Source organism: Malania oleifera, chromosome 3 (genome assembly GCF_029873635.1).
Source record: "Malania oleifera isolate guangnan ecotype guangnan chromosome 3, ASM2987363v1, whole genome shotgun sequence".
Lineage (NCBI taxonomy): Eukaryota > Viridiplantae > Streptophyta > Magnoliopsida > Santalales > Ximeniaceae > Malania > Malania oleifera.
Genome location: NC_080419.1, coordinates 1,509,769 through 1,534,832, shown reverse-complemented (window position 1 = coordinate 1,534,832; position 25,064 = coordinate 1,509,769). Strand labels below are relative to the sequence as shown.

General features: G+C 40.5%; 1 protein-coding gene across 4 annotated transcripts; it reads left to right on the top strand.

Moving 5' to 3' along the window:
- Positions 1-7,014: 7,014 nt before the first annotated feature.
- On the top strand, positions 7,015-12,291 carry LOC131151692 (ADP-ribosylation factor 2-like). Of its 4 annotated transcripts, none has more exons than XM_058103037.1 (7): positions 7,015-7,144; positions 8,688-8,843; positions 9,418-9,488; positions 10,824-10,943; positions 11,588-11,706; positions 11,810-11,891; positions 12,053-12,291. In XM_058103037.1, the coding sequence occupies exons 2-7, from the start codon at positions 8,696-8,698 to the stop codon at positions 12,056-12,058; spliced, it is 546 nt and encodes a 181-aa protein (XP_057959020.1). In that variant the 5' UTR covers positions 7,015-7,144; positions 8,688-8,695; the 3' UTR covers positions 12,059-12,291. The 4 variants fall into 4 exon arrangements, with proteins under 4 accessions (XP_057959020.1, XP_057959019.1, XP_057959021.1 ...); XM_058103038.1 differs by having other exon boundaries at positions 7,031-7,285; XM_058103036.1 differs by having other exon boundaries at positions 11,810-12,074.
- The last annotated feature ends 12,773 nt before the right edge of the window (positions 12,292-25,064 follow it).

The window sequence follows — 25,064 nt, the reverse complement described above, 5'->3', positions numbered from 1 at the left end:
CAACAGAATCGACAAGGAAGAACAAGTCTTGGGGAAAATTGCAGTGATTTTCGGAGGATCTTCTAGTGGAGGAGACAGCGGAGGCACACGCAAAAGGTACGCTAAACAGGTGCTCTCAATGGAAAAAAGGGAACCAAATCGCAAAAGAAACAGACAAGGTGAAGATATTATCTTCGACAACCGAGATAAAGAAGGGGTACAACAACCACATGATGACGCATTGGTACTATCCTTGTTGGTGGTAAACTACAAAGTCAGACGTGTATTAATAGATAATGGGAGCTCGGCAAACATTATGTTCTGATCAGTACTAGAAGGGATGAAAATTGGAAAGGAATGAATCAAACCAATCGCAACCCCCCTGGTTGGGTTTGATGGAGATGACGCGTATTAATAGATAATGGGAGCTCGACAAACATTATGTTCTGGTCAGTACTAGAAGGGATGAAAATTGGAAAGGAATGACTCAAACCAATCGCAACCCCCCTGGTTGGGTTTGATGGAGATGTTGTTCATCCCGTAGGGACAATCACGCTACCTGTGACCATGGGAATGACCCCACTGCTAGTTACTTCATTGACAGAGTTCTTGGTGGTTGATCGACCTTCGGTATACAATATCACATTGGGCCGCCCTTTTCTTAATGCAGTCCGAGTTGTAACGTCAACGTACCACCTCAAGATGAAATTCCCTACACTGCACAGGATAAGGGAGGTAAGCGAAGATCAAGCAGCAACTCGGAACTGCTATGTTATGTCCCTGAAAGGAAAAATGGAGGCAAAAGAAACCCTAATTGTGGAAGATCTAGAGATAAGGGGGGAATATCCTCAAATTAGCATAACATATGAAGATATTGCCCGCGTACCCCTACATGGCCACTAGGAGAGATCTATGCAAATTGGGAGTCACCTGCCTGAAACCCTGAGAGCAGAGCTAAGCTAGCTACTGAACGAATTCGCAGACGTGTTCGCTTAGTCTGCTGACGATATGCTGGGTATTGATCCTGCCATCATAGAGCATAGGTTGCAGGTGGACCCCAACCACCGACCTGTGAAGTAGAAGAAAAGGAGTTTCGCGATGGAGCGAATTAAGGTAATTGATGAGGAGGTAACACAGTTGATGCAAGCAAACTTCATCAGGGAGGTGAACTACTCGGAGTGGCTAAGCAATGTGGTCTTGGTAAGAAAGCCTAATGGAAAATGGCGCACCTGCATAGATTTCACAGATCTAAATAAGGCATGCCTGAGGGACAGCTTCCCTCTCCCCCGAATCGATCAGCTAGTAGATTCAACTCGGGATACAACCAAATCCCCCTACATCAGGCTGACGAAGAAAAAAATATTTTTCATCACTGAAAGGGGGTTGTACCGTTATCGAGTGATGCCCTTCGGATTGAAAAATGCAGGAGCCACGTACCAGAGGTTGGTGAACAAGATATTTATAGATCAGCTCAATAAAAGTATGGAGGCATACGTAGACAACATGCTGGTAAAAAGCTTGAAAGCAGAGAAGCATTGCGAAGACCTTAGAGAGACGTTTGAACTCTTACGAAGGTACCGCATGAAGCTAAACCCATCAAAATGCGTGTTCAGAGTTTTAGTAGGAAAGTTCCTTGGTTTCATGGTGACATATCGAGGTATAGAGGCCAACCTAGATAAAATAAGAGCACTGCTAGAATTGAAGGCCTCGCAGACGAAAAAGGAGATCCAAGTCTTAACAGGGAGGATAGCCTCCCTCAGCAGGTTTGTTTCCTGGCTTACAATTCTTCAAAGCGTTAAGGAAGAGAGGAGGATTCGAATGGGGGGAGGAACAAAGCAACGCCTTCAAACAGCTTAAACAGTACCTTAGCTCCCCACCTTTGTTGAAAAAGGCAGAGACAGGAGAAGAATTATACTTGTACATAGCCACAACGGCAAATGCGGTCAGCTCAGTTTTAGTCTGAGAAGAAGGCAGGTAGCATCAACCCATATATTATACTAGCAAGGTGTTGAGTGGAGCAGAAAAGAATTACAGCACGACTGAAAAGGCAGTATTCTCCCTCATCTGTGCTACATGGAAATTAAGGCCCTACTTTCAGGCTCATAAGATAATTGTGCTAACAAACCTACCGCTGAGACAGATTTTCCAATGGCCAGAAAGTTCAAGAAGGATGACGAAGTGGTCCATTGAATTGGGCGAGTTAGACATACAATACTTGCCAAGGCCTTTGGTCAAGGCCCAGGTGCTCACCGATTTCGCAGCAGAAAGGCCTCCTAAATTAACGGGAAGGTCATATGTATGGGCGCTGCACGTTGACGGGTCATCAAACCTAGCCGGAGGAGGTGCAGGATTTATCCTCACGGCACCAGATAGTAGCGAGACTCTCTACGCACTAAAATTGGAATTCTCAGCAACGAACAACGATGCCGAGTACGAAGCTCTGCTAGTAAGTCTTCGACTAGCAGAAGCATTGGGGGTAGCACAAATCAATTCTCCTTTCAGCTGCTCTACTACCAATTGGGAATCACTTGAAACCTTAATCTGTGGTACCCCCAATGCTTCTGCTAGTCGAAGACCTGCTAGCAGAGCTTCGTACTCGGCGTCGTTGTTCATTGCTGAGAATTCCAGTTTTAGTGCGTAGAGAGTCTCGGTACCATTTGGTGCTGTGAGGATAAATCCTGTGCCTCCTCCGGCTGCATTTGATGATCCGTCAACGTGCAGCGCCCATACATCTGACCTTCCCGTTAATTCGGGGGGTCTTTCTGCTGCAAAATCGGCAAGCACCTGGGCCTTGACCGCAGGCCTTGGCAAGTATTGTATGTCGAACTCGCCCAATTCAATGGACCACTTCGTCATCCTCCCTGAACTTTCTGGCCGTTGGAGAATTTGTCTCAGCGGTAGGTTTGTCAGCACAATTATCTTATGAGCCTAAAAGTATGGCCTTAATTTCCGTGCAGCACAGATGATGGAGAATGTTGCCTTTTCAGTCATGCTGTAATTCTTTTCTACTCCACTCAACACTTTGCTAGTGTAATATATGGGTTGATGCTACCTGCTTTCTTCTCGGACTAAAACTAAGCTGACCGCATTTGTCGTTGTGGCTATGTACAAGTATAATTCTTCTCTTGTCTCTGCCTTCTTCAACAGAGGTGGGAAGCTGAGATACTGTTTAAGCTGTTTGAAGGCGTTGCTCTGTTCCTCCCCCCATTCGAATCCTCCTCTCTTCCTTAACGCTTTGAAGAAGGGTAAGCCTTTGTCCCCTGAGCAGGAGACAAACCTGTTGAGGGAGGCTATCCTCCCTGTTAAGACTTGGATCTCCTTTTTCGTCCGCGGGGCCTTCATTTCTAGTAGTGCTTTTATTTTGTCTGGGTTGGCCTCTATACCTTGATGTGTCACCATGAAACCAAGGAACTTTCCTACTGAAACACCGAACACGCATTTTGATGGGTTTAGCTTCATGTGGTACCTGCGTAAGAGTTCAAACGTCTCTCTCAGGGCTTCGCAATGCTTCTCTGCTTTCAAGATTTTTACCAGCATGTCATCTACGTATGCCTCCATAGTTTTACCGAGTTGATCTTTAAATATCTTGTTCACCAACCTCTGGTATGTGGCTCATACATTTTTCAATCCGAAGGGCATTACTCGATAACAGTACAACCCCCTTTCAGTGATAAAAAACGTTTTTTCTTCGTCACCCTGATGTAGGGGGATTTGGTTGTATCTCAAGTATGCATCCATAAAGCTGAGAAGCTTATGCTCAGAAGTTGAATCTACCAGCTGATCGATTCGGGGGAGAGGGAAGCTGTCCTTCGGGCACGCCTTATTTAGATTTGTGAAATCTATGCAGGTGTGCCATTTTCCGTTAGGCTTCCTTACCAAGACCACATTGCTTAGCCACTCCGCGTAATTCACCTCCCTGATGAAGTTTGCTTGCATCAACTGTGTTACCTCTTCATCAATTACCTTAATTCGCTTTATCGCGAAACTTCTTTTCTTCTGCTTCACAAGTCGGTGGTTGGGGTCCACCTGCAACCTATGCTCTATGATGGCAGGATCAATACCCAGCATATCGTCAGCAGACCAAGCCAACACGTTCGCAAATTCGTTCAGTACCTGGCTTAGCTCTACTCTCAGGGTTTCAGGCAGGTGACTCCCAATCTGCACAGATCTCTCCTAGTGGCCATGTAGGGGTACGCAGGCAATATCTTCATCTACTATGCTGATTTGAGGATATCCCCCCCTTATCTCTAGATCTTCCATGATTAGGGTTTCTCTTGCCTCCATTTTTCCTTTTAGGGCCATAACATAGCAGTTCCGAGCTGCTGCTTGATCTCCGCTGACCTCCCCTGTCCCGTGCGGTGTAGGGAATTTCATCTTGAGGTGGTATGTTGACGTTACAACTTAGACTGCATTAGGAAAAGGGCGGCCCAATATAATATTGTATACCAAGGGCCGATCAACCACCAAGAACTCTGTCAATAAAGTAACTAGCTGTGGGGACGTCCCCATGGTCACAGGTAGCGTGATTGTCCCTACGGGATGAACAACATCTCCACCAAACCCAACCGGGGGGGTTGCGATTGGTTTGAGTCATTCCTTTCCAATTTTCATCCCTTCTAGTACTGACCAGAACATAATGTTTGCCAAACTCCCATTATCTATTAATATGCGCCTAACTTTGTAGTTTGCCACCAACAAGGAGAGTACCAATGCGTCATCATGTGGTTGCTGTACCCCTTTTTCGTCTCGGCTGTCAAAGATGATATCTTCATATTGTCTGTTTCTTTTGCTATTTGGTTCCCCTTTTTCCACTGAGAGCACCTATTTAGCGTACCTTTTGCGAGCGCCTCTACTGTCTCCTCCACTAGCAGATCCTCCAAAGATCACTGCAATTTCCCCTATGACTCGTTCTTTCTCGTCGTTTGCGTTGGATTTCTTTTGCTCACGAGGTTCCCTCTGCGGATCTTCTTTTTTGATAAACCTTGATAGGTTCTCCTTTTTATTAGGGCTTCAATTTCATTTCTCAGCTAAATGCACTCCTCTGTGTCGTGCCCGTGATCCTTGTGGAATTGGCAAAATATAGACATGTTTCATTTAGGCAGGGGAGTTCGCATGGGTTTGGGCCATGAGACATAATCTTTCTTTCGTATCTGCATCAGTACTTCAGAACGCGGTATATTCAGGGGTGTATAGGTGGAGAACTTACTGGATTTCTGTCTCATGTTAGGGCTGGCGAGCAACATAGTGGTCTCATGCCTTTTGGCGGACCTGGAGGATTCGCCCATCTCCTAGCTATTCCCTTTCCTTTTCAACTCAATGCGACTTCCCCTAGTGTCCATCATCTCTTCCAAGTTGATGTACTTTTGCGCTCGGATCATCAACTCTCCCATATCAACCGATGGGTTTTTCCTTAGCGAGTACCGGAAGCTTCCAGGTTGGAGAGCTGTGGTCAGGGCTGCCAATGCCACTCCTATGTCTAGATTGCGGACCTCCAGGATTGCGGTGTTGAAGCGATGCATGAATTTCTTTAGTATCTCCCTCTCTCCCTGGACCATGCTCATTAGGTGAGCTGTTGTTTTGAAATTCCTTCGACTGCTGAGGAAATGGCTAGTGAATAGTTGTTCCATCTCCGAGAAGGAGCCGATTGATCCGAGTCGCAAGGTCCGGTACCAATCTCTGGCGCTACCCTTGAAGGTTGCTGTAAAGGCTCAGCATATAATGGCATCAGGAGCGCCTTGCAACTGCATCAGCATCCTAAAGGTATCCAAGTGGTCAATTGGGTCGGAGAGACCTTTATACCTCTCAAAGGTGGGCATCTTGAATCTGCTGGGCAGCGGGACCTCCATCACTTCTCTTGTGAAGGGTGGCTTCGAGGACCGTAGAGACACTTCCCCATAAAGGAGGTTAGTTTTGCCCTCTTTCCTCATTTTTTCTATTTGCTCTATCTTTTTTATCCTCTCTTCCAATTCCGAGGATCTTTTTTATTGGTTGATGTCTACGCTATTCACGTCTTCTATCTTTTTGGTAGGAAAAGTTTTCTCCTCGCTTTCCTTTATTTCATCTGTTTTTCGGGGTAGATCCGGACTCACCCATTGTTGAAGTGGGGCGCATGCTTCTTGACTCTTTTGGCGTAAGAGCAGGTTGAACATGTCCTCCATTTTCTTTTGGAAGGCAAGGAACTCCTCCCTGGTGACTCTTGAAGGATCTACAGGTGTAGAACGGATTGACTGGGCTGACTCTTTTCCGGCGGGGGCTGAAGCTAGAGCCATGTGAGGTGGACATTTTTTCAACGCTGAAGGGGGGAGCAGGATGAGTGCCTCACTAGAGTGGATTCCCACAGATGACGCCAACTGTTGCGAGGAAAAATCAGTGACGACCAATAGGGGTGCTCTCAGATCTCTGATGACCTGAAAAGGATAGAAAACAGAAAGGCTTGGAGGACCTGGGGTGTACTCCAGGGGATCACTCCAATGCCTAAGTAAGATGGATGCTCTAGAGAGGCTGAATGCAATAGTAGAATAGGTTGAATGACTTACCTTGACTTCTTCCCCAGATCCCTTCTTATAGAGGCTTGAGTTGACCCTTGGTTGATTCGTCTTTATTGCGTAGGGGCGTGAGTCGCTCCTAGGTCATAAAGTGCTTGTGCCCATCACTCAACTATTTAAACCGCTGGCGTGAATCTCTCCTCCTCTTTATTGGGTTAGAGCTGATTGCTTGTCAGAATGTTTAACCCAGAGGAGGGGCGGGCTAGGCGTTGACCTGCTCTTATTGGCTAGACTATTTTGGCCATATCAATATTTTTATTATGATATTTTTTAAATTTGTCCTTTTCTTATTTTAATAATATTTTTTTAATTTTTATTTGGTCTAATAAGAAAATGGGCATTTGTTCAATGAAGTTGTTTATTTGTTTTTAATATTAGAAAATTAAAAATACCAAAAAAACATGTGGCTAATTTTTTATTTCTATTTTCATATTTTTTGAATATGAATAAAAGCAATTTATTATTATTATTATTTTTAAAAAAGGAGAAACTGGCCTGGCCTTAACGGTGCATCAAAACCAAAATTAAGATGATGAAATTAAACGACGCATTAACGTCCGCTCTTTGGCGACAACACCCTTGTATATAATTTTCAACCCGCCTGGTGCAGACAGCACCTCGTGAGATTTCTTCCCCTCCCTCCCCCCCCCCCCACCTCTCTCTCCCTCTCTCTCTCTCTCTCTCTCTCTCTCTCTCACACACACACACACACACACACACACACCCGCACACACAACATCGCTCGTTAACTCTCTTCTCAGGTAAGTTTTTCTCATATGTTTGTATTTGGTTTGTTTTTGTTTTTGTTTTTGTTTTGTCTTACAGTTCAACCGATCTCTCATTCCACAATAATTTGCCTTTTTTTAAACCTTAATTCTGTGTTCCATGCATAGATCTAATCTGCTTCGCTAGTATTTTCACCTGCAAATATTAGCTGGGTACTTTCGTTTCTGAAAGAGTCCGAATTTTTTTTGGGTGGTGGATCGTTGTGTACATCTCTTGTTTTGTATTGTATTGTATACTTTTGTTTTCATCTTAAAAAAAAAAAGTTTTTTTTTTTTGATTGCTGAGAGATTAGATGAAAATGTAGTTTGTATGTTATGCTAGGGGATTTATTAAGGCAAATTATTGGATCAGCTATGAGGGAGTCTGTTTTCTCGGATTTTATTTATGGAAAACCGTAGATGGAAAATTGTATTGTTTGGCTGACTTTTGCTTTGAGTGGATTGGTGCTATAAAGTGCTGGATTAACCTTATGAAATTAAGTTTCTGATTTCTGCCGCACTAGAGACCTTCAATTATTATTTTTTTCCCAGATTCGATGGGCTTTTTAATGCACTTTGCTTCTGCTCCATTTTCTGGGAAAAGGGATTCACTTTAAGCATTATTTGTATGATTTGATTTTTTGCATTCAGTAGGCAATCTGTAGGGGAGATCAATTTGGCGTGCTATATGTGGCTTTTATTTCAGGATTTGCCTAGATGTTCTCATTAGATCTTATTAAGTTGGTTGTATGAACTTAAATGACTTGCTTCTATGTATAACTTTGCATGAATATTTGCTTAATTGCTTGTGGATGATCGATAAAATTTGCCTATGAATATGGCTTTTGTCACAGTTTTATTATGTTTTACATTTTATGTTTGTTAATTTATTGCTTAAGAGCATTGAACCGAGTGATTACAGCACTGTAGCTAAGAAATTGCCTGCAGCATGCCTAAATAGGATTGACTTGTAGATGATCTCCCTATGTAGAGGAGTCTCAATTGCCTGCAGCATGCCTAAATAGGATTGACCTGTAGATGATCTCCCTATGTAGAGTAGTATCTCTCTCTCTCTCTCTCTCTCTCTCTCGCTTTTCTCTATAAATAAAATTCTGAGCATCTGATTTGGACCATAAGATGCAACACTATATCTTGCTTATGTATGCATACAATAAGGAACAAAGTTAAAAAAAATGAACATATTTGTTTTCATGAAGCTAGAACACAAGGTTGTTGAGATTCAGGTGTTGTGGGCTAAAATTCTTTTTTTTTTTTTTTGTATGTTTTTTCTAGAATTTTATTGCGATTTGGTGATTATGGAATTATTTTATTTCTGGAATGAATACAACTCTGTATCAAAAGAATTTCTGACTTAACAGGGGCTTGTTGGTTTTGTTAGATACAAAGATGGGGCTGTCTTTCACCAAGCTTTTCAGTCGGTTGTTTTCTAAGAAAGAGATGCGTATTCTTATGGTTGGTCTTGATGCTGCTGGTAAAACCACAATTTTGTACAAGCTTAAGCTAGGAGAAATCGTCACTACTATCCCTACCATTGGTATGTTTTGGTGTGTTTATTTTTTGAGTGTAGTAAATATTTATTTTCTTCTTCTTTCATTTTTGTCCCTTTATTTGAGGTCCCTTATCAGTGCTTTTGCTCTTTAAATAGAGTTCTGTATTGCGCTAAAAAGTATAGAAGGAATGACTGTGTTTTGCTATTTGTTGGAGAGACACTAGGGGATTAATGCATTTTATCCTCAGTTCTTAGTGATAATTCTACATCTAAACTTTTTTGGATTTTTTTTTTTTAAATAAGTTCAACTGGTGAAATAGTTCCCTACTTTATTAATACATGTATATTAGAGTTAGAGGATGGGGTGGTCCACTATCCCGGTCATGATTTTCCTCCCCCCAGAGGGAAAGGTCCTTCCCCTTTAGGCCGGTTGTGGGTGAGGAAGGATTCAAACCCTTTGACACCGTGGTTTGTAGCCACGTGCCCTAATCTTCTGAGCTGATTATAGTAGTTTTCTATGGAACACAATCCACAGCACCCAAGGAGCTACTCTATCTCCTAAATTTGTGGAAATTTATTTCAATTATACTTATAACTGTTATTTTATCTGTACTGGCAGGATTCAATGTGGAGACTGTGGAATATAAGAACATTAGCTTCACAGTTTGGGATGTTGGTGGTCAGGACAAGGTAACCACTTCTCTTGAACTAAACTGCATGTCAGTTGCATACTTACAAATTTAGATAATATCAGCATCAAGCATAACTTCAACTTGCATCTACTTGAGCAATCTTCTTGTCTATTATTTGCACTGCTTCCTTTTTCTTTAAAGAGAATTATCATCTTGTTTTTGACATCTGAGTGCTGTATATAGCTCTGTTCTGTTTGTCTACAAATCACCAGAACAGCTATGGAACATGTGCTTTTGGATGTTCTAGTGCTGATAAATGTCACTTGTCCGCACTTGACATAAGCTAGATATATTTGTTGAGTGTTTTATGTGCTTTGTTAGTCCAGGCTAGGCATTGCATGACTGGTTAATATTTGCTTTTATGAAAAATTTTGACATAACCTTATATCTGTAGAAATATTTACGTCTGTATTACTTTCATGCATCGCAATGAATTTTCTTATTAACAGTTTAACATAATCATAAGCAAGAGTTTCAGGGCCAACTTGCCTTGCAGCATTCTCTGCTTTATGATTAGTTTGGAAGTGCTATCCTAGTTGTGGCAATGTGGTTAATTTACACACACACATGCACAAATGCAAACACAAATGTGTTTTCTGCAGAATGTAGACTGAGAGGATTACTGACTGAACAGATATCTTCCCTGACATTTATTTTAAAACACCTTGCTTTTATTATTCTATTTGATTCATGAAGGCAGGCCCATTGACTTTAATGCCATAAAATTCTTGGTATCTTCCATCGAACAAATTCATTCCCACAGGCATGTGGTAGAGGATTAGATGTTGTTTCATACTCTCTTTACCTTGTGTCTATGATAGGGTGATTGACATTGTGACTGATGCAACACAAAGGCCCATAATAGTACTCACTGTTATGCAAGACAACTCATAGCATTTTTATTGCAATATTATGCCTTAAAATAAAGAAGTTTAATCGGTGGTTAGAAAAACCCAAAAGAATAAAGGCACTAATGATTAATGAACATGTCTTGTTCTTGTGTATCATCTAGATTGTGGCTGATGAATTTGAACAAATAGAGTGTGCATGCCTAATTTTAAGTAGCGAATTCAGTTTAGTTAATCTAGTGTCCCTTATCTAGCATGAGGGCTACAATATGGATATGATGTGCTTGTGTGACATTTGGGTTTTCTTTACTCAGTAATGCAAGTGAAAAATACAAGTTTCTTCCAGCATCTTTTATTTCTATTTGACCTTGCTTGATTTTTCTGTGGATTCTACTAGTTTCTGCAAAAGATTGTTTCAATTAATTAAGTGGACGTTGCTCTTTTGTAATTTGCAATTTCTATTCTTTCAACCTGGGCAATTTCAGATTCGACCTTTGTGGAGACATTACTTCCAAAACACACAAGGGCTTATCTTTGTGGTTGACAGCAACGATCGAGACCGTGTAGTTGAGGCTAGAGACGAGCTGCACAGGATGTTGAATGAGGTATTGCAAAGAATTAATATTTGTTTCTGAATTTTGTCATATTTATTTGGGGCAAATATACTTCTATTGCAAGTCTTGGGCTGTTAAGCCTGAATGGCACAGATTTGATGCAATATTAAGCCCAAATGGCACAGATTTGATGCAATAACCAGTTTGAGCAGCATAGATAGGTATTTAGTATGAGAAAGTAACTATGTGTGTGTGCTTGCCTGTATGCGCGCGCGTATGTGGGGTTTGGCAGACAAACTTCCTCTCAGTGAAGTTGAAGGGTGTAAGAGAATTACTGAAAACCAAAAATTGGATAGAAATTAAACTCATTTTTTATAATCACTTTGGCCATGTTTTCTGCTAATGCCTTTTGGTTTTAGTTTTTCATTAAACAAAAAAAATCAGTCTTTGGTTTTGATTTGGGCACATTGTAGGCTCTTGATGGATCCCAAGGTTGGGCCTTCGTTGGGCTATCTGTGGATCCTAAAGTTCAATCAGGCTCTGAAAATCCATTGATTATGGGTTTAAGATTGGTTTTTATTTTTTGCAAACTGAATTGATTTGGCCTAGTGCTCATGTGGCCCAAATGGACCAAATTACAGTTTCAAGTAGAGGCATCAGAGAATGGTCTTATTTGATAATAAACCTATTTGCAGGATGAGTTGAGGGAGGCTGTCCTGCTTGTGTTTGCAAATAAGCAAGATCTTCCCAATGCAATGAATGCTGCCGAAATCACTGATAAGCTTGGCCTTCATTCTCTCCGACAACGCCATTGGTAAATTTGATACCCTTAACGTGCAAAAAACAAAAGAAACAAAAAAATGAAAAGAAAATCCATTGGTCATCATTGACATCTGATCATCAACAATATCTTGCAGGTATATCCAGAGCACATGTGCCACATCAGGAGAAGGGTTGTACGAGGGACTTGACTGGCTTTCAAACAACATTGCTAACAGGGTAGGATGCACTTGTAATTATATGCCCAATTGCAAAGTCTGTTTTTTTCTTCACAGCTTTTAAAATTTTAAAATAAATAATAATTTTATTTTTTTAGTAATTTATTTTAAGTCCCTGTTCTTCTAATTATCATTTTTTAAATAAAAAAAAAATTATCTCAGGCTTAAGCAGAGTTCGGGATCAGTTGCTGCATTTAACTGCTGGATCATAGCTGCTGCTGCTATTATTAATTTTTTTGCCGCTTGAGATCCTTTATTTTATTTTTTTTTGCGTTTTTTATTTTTATTTTTTTGAATATTGTGGCAAGGAAGAGCATAATTCTTAATTTCTTATTATGTATGCAGGGTGATTCAAAATATTTTATTGATCTTTTATTATTTTTGGGTTTCTGATGCTAAAATTTTATGTTACTATTTCATAAGTCATGCTTTTAAATTAAAGAATAAATTCTTAATAAATATGAGCATGTGGCAAGATTACCATTTAACAATAACAAGGAGAATATGAAAAAACAAAGCAGTGCATCATATCAAGCATTGAGTTTTCATTTCAGAAATTAGATTTTAGTAATATGATTTTAGTAATCAATGGAATTCAATTTATACTTTGTTTTCATTTCAGATACTATATATATATTTTCTATTTCTCATATCAAGATTGAGCTTTCACCAATTTGATCATGTCTGTCAGTCTCCAAAAACTACAAAATATTCAAATTTTAATTATCAAGAGAGAGAGAGTAGTAGTCTCTTGGCATTGGGGACTTTCATCGAACAGCTGGTGTGCGAAACACAAATTCGAAAGCCAAGCCAATGCTACTTAAGTTTTTGAAGTGGGAATTGAAATTTTCTTAGAATAAACAGTTCTTGCAGATATAATTTGTAATACACCAATTATAAGTTGTTATATTCATGTTTAAAATTTACTAAAAATTATGGGATCTACTTAATTGGAGCTCACACATAATAATGTTTCTCAGAATGGGAAAAAATTAAATGTACCTGGATTGGTTACTGGACCTCCAAATCCAATAAAAGCACATCAATTAGTGGACATAGGATTGTACATGAGTTAAAGTCTCCTCGCAAACTATTTGACTTGCTCTACAATTCAATTCTATTCTATTTGAATTTAAATCAAGTTTGAACTACTCGAATAACTTAATAAGTTGAGTTTTGCGATACTACTCACGAGCCTAACTTAGCTTAATTGACCTTTGTATTATTTTATATTATATACATCATAAATATACATTATATATATTATTTTTATGTTAATTTATAATGGAATCGAGTTTAACTTAATTGAGTTTGATTTTCAACAATTTTGTGATTAATCGAGTTCGAGTCAAGTTTCGGAATCAAAATTCTCGAGTAGAATCTAGTTCAAGTGTCCTATTGTGGTAATTCAGCTAAACTTGAATACACTCCTAAATAGACTCCACTAGACCCCACTCATGAACAATATCAAGTAAGGTCATATGAGGCACGTAACTTCATGTAATTTTATTAGATAGGAGGTCCGATTGAATATAAATTTAAATATTAACGATGACATCCTACAATTAGTAAATTTCAGATCCTATTTTAAGAAATTTTTTCTTTTATGTTTTATGATTATTGCAAAAACAAGAAAAATGAAATATAAAAATGTTATAAAAAAAAAAGAAGGTGAAGGGTCATTCTAAGCTAATCACTTGGGGTCATTTGGTGTCACTATCAAATATTACAAAAATAAAAATTTAAAATAAGGGTAAAAGATAAAAATCTCCATTGAGATTTTAAAAACCCCAAAAATCCCCCCCGAGGTATGTCAAAAATGACACAAACCTCCAAAGGTTCAAAAAAAATACCATAGACTTCTCATAAAGTTTACCAAAAAAAATACAAAATTCCTCTAAAAAAACTTGTCTTTTCGCAAAATAAAAAAATTTATATCTTTTTAACAAATTTCAGAGAGGTATTAAGGATTTTTGAAACCTCATGCTCCCCAGAAATTATTAAACCTCACGGGCATTGTGTTTTTGTTAAACCTCTCGCTAGTGTCTTTTGCCCTAAAAATAAAAATTAAAAAATAATTTCAAATAGCAGCTTTACTAAAACGAGGTCGTTTGAGCTGCGGAAGATGATCAACGACCAATCTTTTGGACAGATCATAAGTAGCCGTTTTAGGTTTGCTTTCAGACCCAACTGCCCAACTTTTCTGTCCGTCTTCGTTGACATATCCCCAAGGGGTCAAGGGTTAGGGTTTGTTTGGGTTTTTTTTGGTTTTTCTTATGCATATAACCCTAGAATTTGATGCTCTACGATGTTGTCAAGCGCTGTACGCAGACGCGTTCGAGAGAGAGAGAGGAGAGGAAGTCGTTCTTCTCCGTAGTATGGGTTGGCCTTGATACTCGTGGCTTGGCGATTCCTGTCCCCTGATTCATATCATTTTTGCGTGCAGTGATCCCGATTCACCTGTCGCCAGCGAAGTTTCTGATTCATATATTTGACGAGCAAAATCTCTGGATCACATACTTCGATCACTCACGCAAGAATGATGCAAATCACGGGCTGATATTGCAAGCCACGAGTATTATCAGCAACGCTTAAGGGAACTGAGGCGAGATATGGCATCCCTCTCGTGCACAGAACCTGCAAACGTTGAGGTATGGACCTTCTGTGGGCGAGTTTCTATTGTCTTTACATGGTTTCTTTTAAGTGCAAAAAGTATGTCCTTGAATTTGCAACTCTCCTTGCCAAAAAGACGAGCCTAAAAATTTGGCGGACCCTACCTGACTTTTGAAAATGATACAGGCTTCTCTTATTTTTGGCAGTTTAGAAAGGACGTAAGTGTTCTTATAATTAAACTTCAGAGAAGATTGATATTTGCGCTTTTTTTTTTTCCAGCTAAACCTTAGGAGAGGTTTGTGGGTTTTTAAAATCTCGGGTCAAACTGGCGCCTTTTTGGTAAACTCAGAGAGGTTCATGGATTTTTATAGAGGTCATCATCTTTTGCCCTTCCTATAAATGATTAAAATTCTGTTTGGAATGCAAAAGAAAATAGTTTTTATTTCATTTGTAAATGAATTCTTCACTGGAAATCATTTGCAAATGAAACTTGTGTGTGGCGTATTATATGTTAGAATGTGGATTAAACTTAGTTCTCATATTTGAAACATGATTCCTAACAGTTATGATTGTATTTGTCATAGGAGGAGCCAATTTTTTTATTTGATAGTTCAGATTTCAATTCCTTGATTTGAATGTTTCCAAAGAAAGAAACTTGTGAATATGTAAATGAAAATTTGATTTTCATTTATTTCAAACAGTGCAAAGCTCTGTTTTGAAATATGTGTTAGGGAAAGGAATGATAACATCAACACAAACACAACACAATCAGAACACACAAAACACAAAGGAGATTACGTGGTTTGGCCAAACTCAACTTATATTCACGGGAGAGAGAGAGCCACACTATATTATCAAGAAGAATACAGTGGAGGCGAACACGGTCTCACTCAACTGTCAGCACAAATCTCTCTGCCTCACACACAGCTCTTTCTTTTTCTTCTGTCTGTATAATTTTTCTCAAAACACTCACGCACAGCTATACAAAGCAGTGTACATATATATATATAAGAGAGGAACGTTGGGATGGAGCAGCAATAAAATAAATATGCATGCTCGAGGCTGTGCATGCACCACGACGCTGCAACTACCAAGCAGAATAAATGCACCCACATGGGTGGGTCAACAAATCACTCCCTCCAAACATGTGGGGGCAGCCAAGTGTCCGCTAATGCTACAACACTGTGACCTCGCCCTAGACTCAAGGCATCCGCACTCCTTCAAGAGAGTGCCCGCACCCCCTTGCTGAGGGGCACATGTAGGGATCAATTTCTGGATAATTTCAGTAGATCTAGGAGACCCATTGAATCTGAGCATAACTCCAATTTCTCTCTAGTCACTGTCTTTGTCAACATATCTGCTAGGTTTTGACTGCTAGGGATTTTCTCAACTGCTAATATCCTTATCTAAAAGAGATCTGATGAAGTGATAGCGGAGTCCATTGTACTTGGTCTTTGAGTGGAATGCTGAATTCTTCGCCAAGTGTATAACATTCTGACTGTCACTATACAAAACACTTTTCATCTGCTTGAGACCCAACTTCGTCAACAAACCCTGTAATCAGATCATCTCCTTGCTCGCTTCTGTCATGGCCACATACTCTACCTCTGTAGTGGATAGAGCAATGACATACTCTGCCTCTGTAGTGGATAGAGCAATGATTCTCTGAATTTGTGATACCCAGCTAACGGCAGTAGCACCTACAGTGAAAACATATCCAATAGTACTTCTTTTGTGATCTATCTCGCCAGTAAAGTCTGCATCTATGCATCCCTACAATGTCTGATCACTTTTGTCAAAACATAAACATTTGTTAATTGTACCTCAGAGATACCGTAAAATCCATTTTACCGCTTCCCAATGAATTTTTCTTGGATTCGACATGAATCTACTGACGGTTCCCACTACATGACTGAGATATGGTCTCGTGCAAACCATAGCGTACATTAAGCTTCTTACAGCTGAAGCATATGGTATTTTGTCCATTTCTTTCTTCTCTTCCTTTGACTCTGGAGACTGAGTCTTTGATAACTTGAAATGACCGGTTAATGGTGTGCTAACTGTCTTAGCATCACTCATGTTGAACCTTCTGAGAATCCGCTTGATGTACTCGGCCTGAGATAACCGCAAGGTTCCTTTCTTTCTATCTCTAGTGATTCTCATCTCAAACATCTGCTTTGCTGGACCCAAGTCTTTCATTTCAAATTCAGTGGACAACTGCCTTTTCAATTTTCTGATCTCGTCCATGTCTGATCCTGCAATTAGCATATCATCAACATAAAGCAAAAGAATTATGTAACCTGATTTATACCTATTGAAATAGCAACAGTGATTAGCATTACATTTGCGGTAGTAATTCTTTTGCATGAAGCCGTCAAATTTCTTATACCACTGCCTTGGAGCCTGTTTTAAACCGTACAGACTCTTATTCAACCTGCAAACAAGTTTTTCTTTGCCTTTCTCTGCAAAACTTTCAAGTTGGTGCATGTATATCTCGTCCTTTAGATCACCATGAGGAAAGCAGTTTTTACATCTAACTGCTCGAGGTGTAAATTCTCTGCTGCAACAATGCTCAAAATTGTCCGAATGGTTGTGTTTCACAACCGGTGAGAAGATTTCTAAGTAAGCAATACCTTCTATTTGCTGAAAACCTTTGACCACAAGTCTTGCTTTATATCTTCTCAAACCATCATGCTCTTCTTTTATGCGGTACACCCATTTGTTTTGAAGAGTTTCTTTTCCCATGGACAACCTAGCTAGCTTCCAAGTCCTGTTGTCGGTGAGTGATTTCATCTCATCTTTCATGTCAAGTTCCCACTTGCTAGCCTCATCCACCTGACATACTTCATTATAGCGCTCTGGTTCACCTGCATCAGTTAGTAACAAGTAATCCAAATATCTCCTATTTGGTACATGCGGTCGGGAAGACCTCCTCATAGTCGGAGTAGGAGTTTGTGGTGCTTCAGAGCACTCCTCTGTGATAGATTCCTCTATCTAGGAATTATCAATAGTCTGTTGTGCCACATTGCTGTTAGTGAAATCATCTAACTCTACAATATCAGGGTTATATAGTGCGGGATTATTTGATGATGTCGCGTCTTTGTACATAATCTTTTCATTGAAAACAACATTTTGACTTCTAATTATTTTCTTGTTTTGATCATCCCAGATGCGGTAACCAAACTCATTTTCACCATATCTAAGAAATGTGCATTTTTGAGATTTTGGATCAAGCTTGCTCCTAGCCTGATCACTTATATGTACATAAACAACGCAACTAAAAACTTTTAAATGTGAAAGTTTTACCTCCTTTTTGCTCTATACCTCCTTCAGTAACTGGAACTACAATGGTACTAATGGACTTCGATTGATAAGATAAGCAGTTGTGTTGATAGCTTCTGCCCAAAACTTCTTTGGTAAACCTGCTTGTAATCGCATATTTCTGGCTCTCTCAGTCAAGGTTCTGTTCATTCGTTCTGCTACGCCATTGTGTTGGGGTGTACCTGGCACGGTTTTTTCAAGTATGATCCCATGCTCGTAGCAAAACCTTTTGAATTCTCTATCTACATATTCACCACCATTGTCTGATCTCAGCTTTTCGATTTTCAAGCCTGTTTCATTTTCCACCATGACCTTCCATTTCCTGAAAATATTATACACTTCAGATTTATGTCTTAAGAAAAAACTCATACCTTCCTAGAATGATCGTCAATAAAGGTGACGAAATAGGATTTCCCGCCAATGGATGAAACTGGGCTCGGTCCCCAAACATCGGTATGCACCAGCTCTAATTTTTCTTTCTTTGGAGTTCTGCCGAATGTTTGAAAGTTGACTCTTTTCTAGTTTGCCGAGGATGCAACTTTCACACTAGTCAATATTAGCTGATTGGAGACCTAGTATCACCTCCTTTGAGTTCATGATTTTCAAACCTTTCTCACTCATGTGACCGAATCTCTGGTGCCATAGGTTTGAATCTTCATTCCCTGCAGCAACTAAAATTGACATGCAAGCATCTGAAGTCATATAGAGAGTACTAGTTTTCTTACCACGCAAGCATGTCATTGCGCCTTCGGAAATTTTTCAACTTTCACCACAGAAGGTTGTAGTGTAACCTTCACTTGCAAGCTGTCCAACAAATATTAAATTTTTCTTGAGATCAGGGATATATCTGACATCAACCAAACTCCAAGTGGTACCTGTCAAATTTATTTTTGCTTCTCCTTTTCGTGCAAGTTCACAAGGTTTGTCATCACCCAAGATAAACATTGCCAAGATTATCGGGTACATACCTATTAAACATTTCTTTGTTGCCTGTTGCGTGAAACGAGGCTCCAGAGTTTAATGCGCAAGATTCTCCCTTTCTTTCTAAAGAGCATAACAGTGCATCTCCTTCTCCTGAAGAAGAATCGACATTTGCTTCGGTCTTATTTTCTGGCTCCTTCTTTTGGGATTGACATTGATTTTTGTAGTGGCCAATCTTGCCACAATTCAACACTCGATCTGCTTTTTGTTATAAGTGTTGTTGGAATTTCTTGGAGCTCTTGATTTGGACCGTCTACTTCTCGATCTTCCACGGTTTTGATTTCTACTCCTGGTCTGTTTCTGACCTTGTGTGACCAAGTGTCACGAGCTAAGCTTGTTCAGGGCATTATGCTTGCCTGTGACCGCTTACCTCGTGTGCTTGGGATGGGTTTCCATCATGTAAATACTAGTGTAGGGTTATTTTCTGCTAGTAGAGTCTTTGTAAGCCAAATAAGGCAGTATGACTCCTCGATCACTTTGATGTTTCCTAGTGCCAGGATGATAATTACATAAAAACCTCTTTAGGGGAGGGTGAGTGTTCATCAGTCATTGTAAAACTCACTAGCAATTGTCAACGTGCTTAGCCTACTTGCCTTCCTCGCTAAGTACACCATGTCAACGGAGGATTTGTTAATGAATTACGTTTGCTTCAATGTTTACTGCTTGCTTATCACGGCTTTCATGAATTGATTACTGTTTCTGCTACTATCTGAATGAATGTTAATGAAAGTGCTTTGTGGATGAATGTTGGTAAACGATAGGCTGGCTAGTTAAACAAGAGTGCTTTAGCTAGCGCCGCACGGCCTTTCACAAGGGTGTGAAAATAGTCAGAATGTGACAGTTGGTATCAGAGCCAAGTCGGTGACACTTGGTGAGAGCCCAAGGTTGAGTTGCCACATGAATTCGATTGCCTTCGTTGTTGGATTTGGGAAGCTTTGGTAAGGGACCATGGCACCAAACACTGCTGAGAGGATCAGCGTGCTGGAAGCACAGGTTGAGACAACAACCAACACTATGGCTGCGGAGGTGGCCTAGATGAGAGAACTTGTTGATGAGGTGATGGGATCACAAAAACATCAAACCGGTTTGATAGGCGACATGTCAGAGGACTTTCGCCACACAGTTGAAACTTTGCAGTTGTAGATGGCTGATCTGGATGCAAAGGTGAATCTGATGGTTCTTGCTATGGGGAACTCCAACACTCCGGGAGTTAGTAAGACCAAGGTGCCAGAACCCAGGACGTATGGGGGTGCCCGAGATGCCAAGGAGCTAGAGAACTTCTTGTTTGATGTGGAGCAGTACTTTCGCATTGTGAGGATGGCCTCAGAATAGGCAAAGGTGGATACTGCGACCATGTACTTGATTGGTGTTGCCAAACTGCGGTGGCGTACCAAGTACAGAGAAATTGAAAATGGAAGTTGTGTAATTGATAGTTGGGTAGACTTGAAGAGAGAGCTCAAGGCCCAATTCTTTCCTGAAAATGTTGAGTATAATGCAAGGAGAAAACTGAGAGATCTTAAGCATACGGGGTCAATCAGCGAATATGTGAAACAATTTTCTACTTTAATGTTGGATATTTGGGATGTGTCGGAGAAGGACAAGTTGTTCTATTTTCTTGAGGGGATGAAACCGTGGGCAAGAATTGAACTTCATAGGCAAAGGGTTCAAGACTTGTCAACTGCACAAGCGGCTGCAGAACGTTTGATTGACTATGCTGGTGATAATACCGCTTCGTCCAAACGGTTTGGCGGAGAGGGAAACAGTGGAAAGTCTTTCAAGAATGGCAAACCCAAGAGTGGGTGAGCCGACTCTAAATCATTAACCTCAAAGGAAGTTTTGTCGTCTCAAGGGTTCAACACACCTAATGGAAAGGGGAAGAGTTAAATTTCGTGCTACTTGTGTAGTGGGTCTCATAGAGTTTTTGAATGCCCTCACAAAGCATCACTTAATGCTTTACAGGCTTCCATTGCAGAGCAGGCAGTGGAAGACGATGAGAAAGAGGATGATGCCCTGAGGGTGGGTTCAGTGCGGTTGGTAAATGCATTGGAAAAGCAGGCAAAAACCCCGAAAGTTACACGAGCAAAAGGGTTAATGTTTGTGGACTTGAGGATAAATGGGAAGAGTACTCGCGCTATGGTGGATACTGGGGCTACTCATGATTTTGTTTCGCAATGGGAAGCAGGGAGACTCAACTTATCTTTAGAGAAGGATACAGGACGCATGAAAGCAGTTAATTTTGTAGCTCAGCCTACTCTGGGAGTAGCCAAGCAAGTGACTATAAAGCGTGGATAGTGGGAAGGTCATGCAAATTTCACAGCGGTGCCATTGGATGACTTTCCAGTCATTCTAGGAATGGAGTTCCTAAGGGGGACGAGGGCAGTGCTGATGCCTTCGGCTGGTTCCTTGTGTCTGATGGGAGATCACTCTTGCATGGTGCAAGTCATTGCAACGAAAGGAGACGACGGGAAGTCCCTTTCAGCCATACAACTCAGTGAGGGATTGGGTCAGGGTGAGCAGACACGTCTAGCCACAGTGGTGGTAGACAAAGAAGTAGGCCAAGAGCTGGAGGCTAGAGCCTACGACCATCTAAGCGATGTTGGTTGAGTACAAGGAGGTGTTACCGGATAAGCTGCCTCCCAATTTGCCTTCACAACGGACTGTGGAGAATGAGATCGAGTTGTTATCAGGAGTGAAACCATCTGCTAAAGGGCCATGTCGGATTGCGCCTCGAGAGATAGTAGAGTTGGGGAAGCAACTTGATGAATTGGAAGCGGGATGTGTTAGCCCTTCCAAAACACCATTGGGAGCATCGGTGTTGTTTCAGAGGAAACATGAAGAGCATCTACGGAAAGTGTTCGACAAGCTGAGGGGAAACAGTCTGGATGTGAAGAAGGAGAATTTCTCTTTCGCTCGGCAAAGCAACAATATCCTTGGTCAAGTGGTTGAACAAGGTCGTATCCGGAGGGGTATGGAAAAGGTAAGGATGATTCAAGAACGGAAGATCCCCACAACAGTGAAGGAGTTGCGTTCCTTTCTTGGCCTTACTAAATACTGTAGGAAGTTCGTTGAGGGGTATTCGCGGAGAATGACTCCAATGACAGGACTACTGGGGAGGTATTATTGGCTGCACATGCGGGATGATGTGGTTCATTATACCAAAACTTGTCTCACTTGCCAACAAGACAAGGGGGAGCGGAAGAAGTATGGTACTTTCATGGCCGCACCGAAATACTGTTCGGCAGAGGAGACTACACAATTGTTCCTTGTGACTATTGTGAAACATTGGGGTGTTCTGCAAGTTATTATTTGTGACCGAGACTTAATGTTCACTGACAACTTCTTGACAGAATTTTTTAGGATATTCAGGTCACATATTGACATCTCTTTGAGTTCTCACCGACAGACAGATGGACAGATGAAGAGATTCAGAGAGCTATTAGAGGAGTGCTTGTGCCATTTTGTCAATGACAACCAGAAGAATGGCGTGCAACTACTTGATGTGGCTCCATTCTGTGGCAATGCCCAAAAGCGCTCAACAACTAACAAGAGTCCTTTTGAGCTTGTTACAGGCTAGCTGTCGCTGTTACCTCACACAGTGGGCGAGCCGTACAGACAAAAGAGTCCCAGGGCGTACATCTTCACCAGTGAAGGGAGACAAAATGTAGAGTTTGCCCAAGCCTATCTGGAGAAAGCTTCTGAGCAGATGAAAAAGTGGGCCGATAAGGGGAGAAGACCGCAGTTTCATGTCAGCTGCCTCAAGCCATTCAATGCCAACACCAATGACCTGAGCAGAAGTCAGTCCAATAGAGCAGAGTTGAAGACAGTGCAACTTGACAGACATGACGTTGAAGAGATCCTTGTGGACAGAAAGTTCACATCCTCAAGGAAGAAGCGGTAGAAGTTCCTAGTGAAGTGGAAATGCCTTGATGACACAGAAATCAGCTGGATTTTGCGGAAGATATTCAATCGTACGTGGACAAATTTGAAGTGTACCTACCGCCAAAAGTCTACGAGGACGTTGACCGCATAAGTGGGGGAGAATATCATGAGCTAAGCTTGTTCAAGGCATTATGCTTGCCTGTGACCGCTTACCTCGTATGCCTGGGATGGGTTTCCATCATGTAAATACTAATGTAGGGTTATTTTCTGCTTTGCTAGTAGAGTCTTTGTAAGCCAAATAAGGCAGTATGACTCCTCGGTCACTTTGATGTTTCCTAGTGCCAGGATGATAATTACATAAAAACCTCCTTAGGAGAGGGTGAGTGTTCATCAGTCATTGTAAAACTCACTAGCAATTGTCAACGTGCTTAGCCTACTTGCCTTCCTCGCTAAGTACACCATGTCAACGGAGGATTTGTTAATGAATTACGTTTGCTTCAATGTTTACTGCTTGCTTATCACGACTTTCATGAATTGATTACTGTTTCCGCTGCTATCTGAATGAATGTTAATGAAAGTGCTTTGTGGATGAATGTTGGTAAACGATAGGCTGGCTAGTTAAACAAGAGTGTTTTAGCTAGCGTTGCACGGCCCTTCACAAGGGTGTGAAAATAGTCGGACCGTGACATTAAGCACACCCTTGGAGGTTAATAGTTGGCTTTCTAAGGGTGTCAGTATCCTGTAGTGAAGCCATCACTTCTTCCAAATTCAAGGTTTCCTTACCAACAAGTAATGCTGTGACAAGACTATCATAAGAAGATGGTAGAGATGCCAGGAGAAGAAGTGCTTTATCTTCTTCTTCAACTTTTACACCAAGACTCATTAGCTGGGTCATAATCTTGTTGTAATCATTTATGTGATCAATAATATTTACCCCTTCTTCAATTTTTAGCTGATAGAGTTTATTCTTCAAAAATAGCTTGTTTGTTAGAGATTTTGACATGTATCTCTGTTCTAATTTATTCCATAGTTCAACAAGTGATGATTCATCTAAAACAGAATATTTAACTTCATTTGACAGACATAATGAATAGTACTAACCGTTTTCATTTCCATCTTTGCCCAGTCATCATCATTGATATTTTTTGGCTTCTTCCCAATTAGCGGCTTTATCAAGTCACGTTGAATCAAGATATCCTTGACTGTACTCTGCCATAAACTGAAATTGTTCCGACCATCAAATTTCTCCACGTTGAATTTGGATAAATTGTCATCCATTATAAAACAGTTACTTAGAGGCTGTTTTTGGCAAAATCGACTGCATCAATGCGTCCGGAATGGTCAAAATAGCTAGGAATATGTCCGACCCGATATGTGTGGGCCCCACATCTGACATGGCAGGTGCATGGTTTTAAATAAAGGCCGCAACCGTTACGTAACACCGTTACGTAAAGGTTTTTTGGGTTACCGATATTGTTACACACCGCGAAATCGGTGGGAAGAAAAATCACGGCCGTAGCGGCCGTTACGGACCGCGACCGTTACGTAAAGGCCGCTACAGCCGTTACGTAACCGCTACAGGACTGTTACACCAAAAAAATATTTTATTTTTACTTTTTCTTCTCACTTTTTCTCTCTCTTTCATATATCATTCTCAATATACCAAGTGGCAAGAGGGGAAAAAGATTATAATGAGAATGACAATGATACAAAATTTACTTTTCTTTAAATATTCACAATAGATGCATTAATTAACAATTTCAAAATACTAACTTGTTAGGAATTTTTTTTTAATAATATTAGTAATGTGATATTTATGTTCTTTATTTTTCAACTTCAACCTTCTTTCTTTTCTAGCTATTTTATATTTATATTATTCGTATGTCTTATGTGTCTAATAGACTAATGGAGTGTATAATGTATTTTATTTTATTAATTCATTTAGCACACATAAGAATTTATCACAGATAAGAACAATGAAGTATAAATACGCGCGCACACGTAATTTTCTATCAATGATGGTTTAAAACAAATGTAAACTTGTTGCCCTTACCAAATAACTTAGTTACTCGAACTAAAGGGTCCAAAATACACTAAAATCCTTTCTAAGAATGGCCAAAAGCTTAAAACATGCAAGTATGCTAATATGCACAAGGTTGTGCGTGCTTCAAAAAAATTCATGGCCGTTACACCTGCTTCCCATTATGTAACATCTGCTACTCCTGCTTCCCATTGCACCTGTTACCGTTACGTTACACTACCCGCTACCGCGATTTAAAACCATGGGCAGGTGGGCCCCCTGGTGACGTGGCAAAAATGTTGCAAATTCTGGGCGTGACAGCAAACACACCTCTACACACACTTCTCCAATGCAAAAAAA

What these genes read in the sequence shown, in the direction of transcription:
- LOC131151692 (XM_058103035.1), top strand. Translation starts at nt 8,696, where the DNA reads ATGGGGCTGTCTTTCACCAAGCTTTTCAGTCGGTTGTTTTCTAAGAAA. An exon ending in CACTACTATCCCTACCATTG is followed by an intron (nt 8,844 to 9,417) that starts GTATGTTTTGGT and finishes CTGTACTGGCAG; the next exon opens with GATTCAATGTGGAGACTGTG. An exon ending in TCTCTCCGACAACGCCATTG is followed by an intron (nt 11,707 to 11,809) that starts GTAAATTTGATA and finishes AATATCTTGCAG; the next exon opens with GTATATCCAGAGCACATGTG.